The sequence below is a fragment of the Pelophylax lessonae genome, assembly GCF_965119305.1.
Source record: "Pelophylax lessonae genome assembly, chromosome: 4".
Classification (NCBI taxonomy): Eukaryota; Metazoa; Chordata; class Amphibia; order Anura; family Ranidae; genus Pelophylax; species Pelophylax lessonae.
Window position 1 is genome coordinate 277,364,979 of NC_138771.1, and position 8,708 is coordinate 277,373,686.

Genomic DNA, 8,708 nt, shown 5'->3' on the forward strand with positions numbered 1-8,708 from the left:
CAAAACAGAAGATACACACAAATTACCTTTATCGGCGGTCAAAAAATTTTTTATCCTTCACAACTAACTTTGGCAATGTTCTTAAAGCTTTTGGAAACTGTCAGCAAAGGCCTCTTTAGGAATCGATCGCAGAACTGCTGTCACATATTCTTGGATTGCCTCCACGTCCACAAAACGTGTGCCTTTTATGATGTTCTTCAGGCTGGCAAACAGAAAGAATTCTGCAGGGCGCTACATCAGGGAAGTATGGTGGATGATCGAGAACAGGCCAGGAACTGGCGCACAGGTCTCATCCCATGTGACAATGGTTCGCAGAAAGAATGGATCCTGGCCACACATGGTAATAAAATCTCCAGAGGTTTATATCTGTTTTGCTTTCTGTTGGCCTGTCAGCTTGTGTGACACAAACCGGGAACAGTTCTTCTGCTTACGTAAATCTTTATGGACGATGGTGCACACCATGTCCTTGCTAATGCCCTAATTCCTTCGCCATCAATCATAGGGTCAGTCGGCGATCTCCGGCCAACATTTGTTGCACTCGCTCGATCATGTCTGGGGTTCTGCTTGTCGATGGCCAACCCAAACGTGGCTCATCCTCAATCATTTCCTTCTCGTCGTGAAAGCGTTTGAACCAGTCATAAACACATTTTCTTCTCGCGGCTTCTGTCCGGTACACTTGCACCAACATTATATGTGTCTCCGTCATTGTTTTCCCCAATTTGTAGCAGAACTTGATGTTCACTCGTCGCTCCATTGCACTGTGGCCCTACCTCGTACACTGACTAGGTTTGAATGCCCACAGCAGGTTTACCTGAACGGTCTCCAAGTGTACTCCACGTTAGGTGGTGCTTCTCGACGTATCTCTGGATAGCCATGTGCATGCGAGCGCACCTGGCCCATGTTGCTGTTGAGATATCGAACCATTCACCAAACTTTTTAGACACACCTCGTATATATGCCTGCATAATTTTTTTTATTGTTAAGTGATCATGAAATGACTGCTATTGACCTCACAAGACAGCCTTATATTTGCGTCACTTTTTTCAAGGCTGTCCTAAAGGTACTCATAGATATACAAATATACGAACATCTACTTACAAAATTTCTGTTGAGAATATTTAGTTTTTTTTTGTAAAGGAAAAAACTTTTCCCTGCAATGTTGTATGAAGGTATTCATGCAACAAGAACTTTATTAAGTCTTTATGATAAGGCAGGCTTCATCAATATAAATTATTAAACAGCATAAAATAAATAATATTTGAATGTGATGGAAGGTTTGCTTTAAAGTGTTTTTTTTTTTTTAACTACCGTATTTTCCGGCGTATAAGACGACTGGGCATATAAGACGACCCCCCTAATTTTCATCTACCAGTAATGCTTATACTTAGGTTACCTTGGAGATATTATACTCGGCGTATAAGACGACCCCCCATTTTTGGGGGATTTTTTTGAGGTTCAAAAGTAGTCTTATACGCCAGAAAATACAGTAATAAAAAACTGACATAGGGCTCATGTATCAACATCATCTTACAAAAACTTAAGTTAATTCCTCACAGTCACCAAGCAGATTAGCATTTTGAAGGCAGGTTTGAAGTTTATGGTGACGGGAATATAATTTCAGTTCTTAATTCAACACAATAATGTGTCAGACCCAAATGTTTTTTAATGCAGTCTTGCAGTAACTAGGCTGGAGTCACTTGATTGGTTTTGGGAGCTGCTTGGATTTCAGCTGGAACAATCATAGATGCACTGTCCTCCTCTGGTGCAGATAAGTCAATGTGGCCACATGTCAAGCACTGAACAGCGCAATGGCGGAACTGAAAGAAAGTAAAGTGAAATATTAAATAAACATTGTCATTATTTTGCTGCCTATGACTGCTTATCATGAGGACTGCTTTCAAAACTCTCTCAGAAAATGTTTTGAATGACTACTTCCCACATTACCTAATTTTTTTGTCCACAATACATATAAATATCACCCAACCCTGGTGATTATCATAATCAGACCAATACATAATTATAACTCTAATGTCTATGAGCAGCATGGCAGCTAAATAGTAAGCACTTTTGCCAAGTATTGTAAACATGTTTTATTGGTTTCCTCCTACAACTTAAAACATAGAGGTAGAAGAATTAGCTTTTTACCCAAACCTGCCTGATCATGGTAGGAAAATTAGACCGTGAGCTCTCTTAGAAGCAGTTATTGCTGTACAAATAATAAATGTATTTTAAACAATTAAAATCAATCAAAAAGCAGCGCTAACAGGTATATATAAATAGATACATCCATGTATACTGTGATCAAAAATAAAATACATACAAAATAAAGTGCATAATCTGATCAATAAATACAAAATTCATATATATTAAAGTGCATAGATAAAGTGAAATCATATGTCCATAGTGCAACCATATACAAGAGTGCAAAAATATTAAATTAAAGTGCAGTTCAAAAGATGGTTCCCTTGAGTTGCACTATGGACATATGATTGCACTTTATCTATGCACTTTAATATATATGAATTTTGTATTTATTGATCACATTATGCACTTTATTTTGTATGTATTTTATTTTTGATCACAGTATACACGGATGTATCTATTTATATATACCTGTTAGCGCTGCTTTTTGATTGATTTTAGTTTATTCTGGTCTTTTACCTAGTGAGTAGCAGCTTCAGGATATACACTTTTCATTTATATCTATTTTATACCTATTCACATTTTTTTAGCGCGGGTTTTAACAATTTAGTTTTACACATATTTTAAACAATTATTTAAAAGAGAAGTATGGGATTTTTTTATTTTTTTTTAGATTCATACTTACCTAGCTGGATGCTGCATCTGTCCCCTGCCGGCTCTAACACCGAGAACCGAGTGATCAAACACTGCCAATTACTCAGTTCTCATAGCTTCGTGAGCAAAAAGCACACCGGCTCTCTGCTCTGTCCCTCCCGCGCTTACTGGAGCGCTGGGCTGTGGAGGGGGCTTGAGCGGCTGGCTCAAGCTCTCCGCAGCTCGCTGAGAGGCTGAGCCGGGTTCAGGTGAGGGTCAAGGCATGTGAGTTAATCATGACCATATGGTCACAATCCTTTCCAAGCCTGGATTAGCTCAACAAATGTGCTTCTGGAAGAATAGTCAAACATTCCCATAGACACACTCCTAAACTTTGTGGACAGACTTCACAGAAGAATTGAAGCTGCTATAGCTGCAAAGGGTGGGCCAACTCAATATTGAACCCTACAGACTAAGACTGGGATGCCAATAAAGTTCATGTGCATGTAAAGGCAGGCGTCCCAATACTTTTGGTAATATAGTGTATGTCTTGCAAAAAAGTGAGAAAAAAACTTCCTGCCTGCCCTAGATTCACGTACCCAGTAAAGAGGCCACAGGATGCTTATCATAAAACAGATAGTACCATCAGCGACTTCTCCATCATCTACTAATGCCAATATAGCTCAACATTATCATACTTGAGGAAAAAACAAAATATTATTCCACTTCTCTTTGCTGAGATTCATGTAAGCACAGTATCAAATCCTTACCTGTTTATTTAAAAATATGTAGATAATTGGGTTGTAGACAGGACTGGTCTTGGCAAAGTATGTAGGCAGAGTTGCAGCAAGAGGAGGAATGTAGAGTGTTGGGTTAATGACGACAATAAGAGCAAAAACAGTGTATGGAAGCCAGCAGACCAGAAAAGCGATAACCATAAACAACACCATAACCACAACCCGGAACTCTTCTTCTTTGTTGGTCTTTCCTCCCTGTTCCTCAATTTTCCTGTTTAGCTTAAGAAATACAAATGCAATTAAAAAAAACAAAAAAACTTAAGCGATTTAAATTCAGACTAATACTGAAAGACAAAATATGCTTTAATAAAAACATCATACAAATCTTAAAGGATTTTTCTATAAGACCCAGTCTTATACAGGTATAGTTATTTCACTTGGTGGCTTTTTTAACTGCAAAAAAATATAATGCAACACTCAAAAGTCCAGATGAAATCTGTCATTGCCATAAATGCAAAAAGATTTAAAGGGTTATTGTTTACCCCATTGAACGTACTAATCTCGCATCCTGCTAGGTCAAGAACAATTCTTCAAAGGTCATGCAGCTCCCTTGTAACCTCTTCTCATGCTCGCCTTCAGGACTTCTCCCGAGTCTCTCCCATCCTTTGGAATTCTCTACCCCAATCTGTCCGACTATCTCCTACTTTGTCCACTTTCAGACGATCCCTGAAAACACATCTTTTCAGAGAATCCTATCTGGTAACCACCTAACAACTGTACTGTACTTATTTTTTCCATCAGCCCATCCCCCACAGTTATTACCTCTTGTATCTCTTGACTGTCCCTCTTAGATTGTAAGCTCTAACGAGCAGGGCCCTCTGATTCCTACTGTATTAAAGTGTATTGCATTTGTACTGTCTACCCTCAAGTTGTAAAGCGCTGCGTAAACTTTCAGCACTATATAAATCCGATATAATAATAATATTAATAATAATAAATAAAAATAAAAACACAATTCAGTTAAAGTGTCACTGGGTCATATATCAATTAGTAAAAAGGTACTTAGGTGTTGTTTTTTTATTAAAATAATTACAGTGCCATCATTGTTTAGTATCACTTTAAGTAAAGAAGGGTTAGAGGTTCTGACAATGTATATATCACTGCCTGCATCTTTCTGCCCTGGTGCTACTCCATTTCTTGTACAGGGCAACAGAAATAAATATAAACCTGGCAGGAATGTTAACACTTCACCACTTTATCTGAAAGTAAAACAAAAAAATGCGGGCTACAGTTAGGCTAGTGGACTCTTTGACATGCATGTGTAGGTAAAAAAAAAAAATAGCATGTGTGTGTGTATATATATATATATATATATATTCTACATAAAGAAAGATATACAGTATATATATATATATATATATATATATATATATATATATATATATATATATATAATAAAGATTTACAGTATATATGTATATATATATATATTCTAAATAAATACAGATATAGAGTATATATATATATATATATATTGATATACACTATATATACACACACATTTCTCTATGTTTTATGCCCTTAAAAATGTTACAAGCACAGAAAGAAATATAAAGTGATTCTGAAAGAATTGCACTCAGCTCCTAATTCTTTATTATAGGCTGACTAAACAGTGGAGTTTATTTATTATATAAAAAAAGTCTCTTTACTTTGCAAGGGAAGCTGCACTTTGTAAGTAAAATTTCCCGAGAACTTGAAGCTCTGCTGACTTCCATCATTCAATCATGTGTAAGAAAAATATGTTTCCTTGCATGTGATTGAGTATTCTTTGCTAAGTGAAATTTCACCACATTCACTAAGCTCTGGTGATAAGTGCCTTGCAAAGTGCAGCTTGCCCTGCAAAGTGAACAGTCAATTTGCCATTAGTAAATCATCCACTGCCATGCCTCTGTTGCACCTAAATCCCCAGAATTTTGTCAGCACTGCTCAATTTTCTTCTGTTGAACTAAAGAACATGCTCCCCTTATTTTCCCTTCATAAGACTATAAGGAAGTGTGTGTGTGTGTGTGTGTGTGTGTGTGTGTGGGGGGGGGGGGGGTGTCTGAAGCCCACAGAGGAGAATAGAGCAGGGATATTAGGTTAGGATCTCACTGGATTTCTGGCCAGAAGAACAGATATTTTCTGTACTTTCTGTACTTGCATGGATAGAACTTTAGGAAGCTTTAGATGTGAATGAACAAAGTTGATAAATCATGTGTTGGGGATAAGGTGCAGGACTGAGTTGCTATGTGGTGCACTGCTGGGCAGGCCTGCAAGGGTAAAAATAATAAGGGAGATGCATTTTAGGTATTTTCTATTAAAAAAATGAAGAGCAGGAAGGGGCCCTAAGAAGAATGACAGTACTATATAGCCTTTTTGATATATGTAGTTTCGGCATGCAAAAGGTTATCAATAGAACATAGTGGTGAAATATACCTTATGCAGCGAACGGAGAATGCCTCCATATGAGAATCCAATAATGGCAACAGGAATAACAAAGCATGTCAGAAAGTATGTAATCAGGTAGCTATAGTTACTCCAGGATCTCTCTTCCCAACCAATGGAGCAAGAGGTTTGAACACCTTCAGGACCATAGGAACTCCAGCCAAATAGAGGTGCTATTGCCCAGATGAGACAGAACAGCCAGATAAATGCTAGTCCTTGGTAACCTCTTTGTGTGCTCAGCTTCAGAGCTCCAACTGGCTCACACACCACATTATATCTCTCATAGGCTAAGATAGTCAGAGACCAAAGTGATACAATTCCTGCAGCAGAAGAGAAAAACATAAAATAATACCTCTAGTTTGAGGCTTGCCTATGGGATAAATAGGACATCTGTCACTGGCCAGAGTAAACAGTACACTACTTTTATGTTATTTAATTTTATTTATAGAAAGCAAAAAACGTGTACGGTATATAGAACATTACTCATGCTTTCTTATATTGTGAACTTACCATTTTGGTAAATGACATTTAGCTATTGTAATTTGCTAATTTACCACAAGAGGGAGCAGACCACCCCAACAAAAAGTGTGCATTAAATTAATCCACGGGTCTGCTTTGTTAGGGACAGTGAAATTATTATGCTTGTCTAAAACATTAAAATTACATTCAAATATAGACATGACTCATGCTTATGGAATATAATTTATATGAATGTGTTTAATTTTTGCATTTGAATTTATTTTCACACCGCTTTATTGAACAATAAAATGATTATTGTACATCCAAAGGTCATACTTAGTGAAAACATTCTACATACTTTAATTATGTTTAATCATTGTCTTTTAGTTGTATTGATTTTTTTTTGTAAATGTGTCTTAACTGATCATTTGTTGTAAAAAAAAAATGATATTGTAATATGGAATCTTTATATGGGTTAATTGAAATGCATACAATGTAAAATTATTTTATACTGCTGAAATGTTTCCTGCATGTAAGGGAAGCTTTGACCCACACATTGCTTAGAACCAAAGTACATCAATGATAACTAGTACTGATGAATTAAATTAGGATTAGGACATATTAAAGCGGAGTTCCGGCCACAAAAACATTTTTTCAATGAACATACCCCCGGGACAGTCAGGGCTAGTACATCCCACAATGGCTAGCCTCTGATCTGTCCCGGTTCGCACTTACCTGCAAGAAGAAATACTCACTTATAAAATTTCTTCTACAGCGTTGCCATCTCTGTTGTGGGCACCTGAAGCCAGCGCGATCCTCTTCTGCGTCCTCTTCCGTGTCTTCTTCTCCCAGAATGCGCCTGCACCGGCCCCTCTCGTCACTTCCGGTGCCAGAAGTGACGAGCGGGGCCGGTGCCGTCACATTGATTCCTGGGAGCGATGACGTTCAGCTCCCAGGAATCGTTGCAAACCGGAAGTGACGGCGCAGGCCGCGGCCACAGAGGGAGGAAGTGGAAAATAGGTGAGTATTTCTTTCTACAATTACAAGGTAAGTAAAAAAAAAAATAATCCTAACTATCCAATTCCTTTTCTGGTGAAGAAGAGCGAGCGGATGGCCACAAAATCGATTAGGTCGATTTTGTGGCCGGAACTCCGCTTTTAAATATATCTAACGCCAACACACTTTGTTTTTGTTTTTGATAGAGTAGAGAATGGGTAAATCTGTAACTTTTTTTCATTTGGGGAGATTTCCTTTTACTTTATGTCCTGTAGACAAAACATGAAAGAAGAGAAAATCTCTCCAAAGTGCCGAAAATTGCTAAGAACAATGTCACTGCAATAAGTGTCCCCGTTGCAGGACTTTTCCTTTATGACTGTTCTGGTGACAACTAAAAATGTTAGATTTGGCCTCACTTTTAGTCCCACTAGGACAAATAGGGAAGGTAAATCTTCTCAATGGGACACAGACAGCAATACAATTTTACAGGTTTACTAAACCTTAAAGCCCCATTTTAATAGAAAGAAAACACTGTAGATACATTTTAAGCTGTGCACAAAGTAGTTGTGTATTATACAAAAAAATCAAATAATAACGCATAATAATAATAATAAGAATACATTTTGCTTAATGTTATAGTAAGAAAGAAATCTTACCAAAATAGTTGACAGCAAAGCCCTGGAAGATACAGAATTTTTCGCCTAGGTAAAAATAGCCATGGTAATTGGTACTAATCACTATGGTTGTCCCACACAGTGTCATTAACAGATCAGAAAATGAGAGGTTGAGGATAAAAATATTGATAGGATTGCGGAGTTGAGGATATTTCATAGTCACCAAAATGACCAACAAGTTATTGAAAATTGAAAAGGCTGCATTTAGAAACATAAGAAACGCCAAGATGCTATAGCCAGATCTGGGGAATATAGTGGGCTTGGCAGTAAAATTCTCGCTGATCTCAGTTGTAGGTATAGCAGTTTCCATACTGATACAGTACAAGCTGGCTCTCTTTTGGATGGCTGCTGGCTCACTATCCTCTGTATTATAGCAATCAATATTCTTGTCTCTTTTGCTGTCATGTTTCAATCTGTAAACCTGCTTTTACATGTATTATTTTTTGAAGGATAAGGGATAAATACATCTTTTAATTAAAGTAGCAGCTGTTCCTATAAGCTTGCCGTTATATATACACAATTTAATAGAATGGAGACTCCTAATCGGATTATTTTAATCTGAGCAGGTGACTAATTTAACCGC

General features: G+C 37.4%; 1 protein-coding gene across 1 annotated transcript; it reads right to left on the reverse strand.

Moving 5' to 3' along the window:
• Window positions 1-1,511: 1,511 nt before the first annotated feature.
• Window positions 1,512-8,497, reverse strand: LOC309555031 (pinopsin-like). The gene is made up of 4 exons (XM_082256843.1): window positions 8,108-8,497; window positions 5,988-6,316; window positions 3,546-3,791; window positions 1,512-1,817 (listed from the first exon to the last, which is right to left on the reverse strand). Exons 1-4 carry the CDS (start codon window positions 8,433-8,435, stop codon window positions 1,683-1,685), a joined length of 1,038 nt encoding a protein of 345 aa, XP_082112969.1. The 5' UTR covers window positions 8,436-8,497; the 3' UTR covers window positions 1,512-1,682.
• Window positions 8,498-8,708: the final 211 nt, after the last annotated feature.

Excerpts from the sequence above, each read along its gene's own strand:
- LOC309555031 (XM_082256843.1), bottom strand. The coding sequence starts at position 8,435 with ATGGAAACTGCTATACCTACAACTGAGATCAGCGAGAATTTTACTGCC. Across the intron at positions 3,792-5,987 it reads TTCTCCGTTCGCTGCATAAG|CTAAACAGGAAAATTGAGGA; the intron begins GTATATTTCACC and ends GTATTTCTTAAG. Across the intron at positions 1,818-3,545 it reads ACATATTTTTAAATAAACAG|TTCCGCCATTGCGCTGTTCA; the intron begins GTAAGGATTTGA and ends ACTTTCTTTCAG.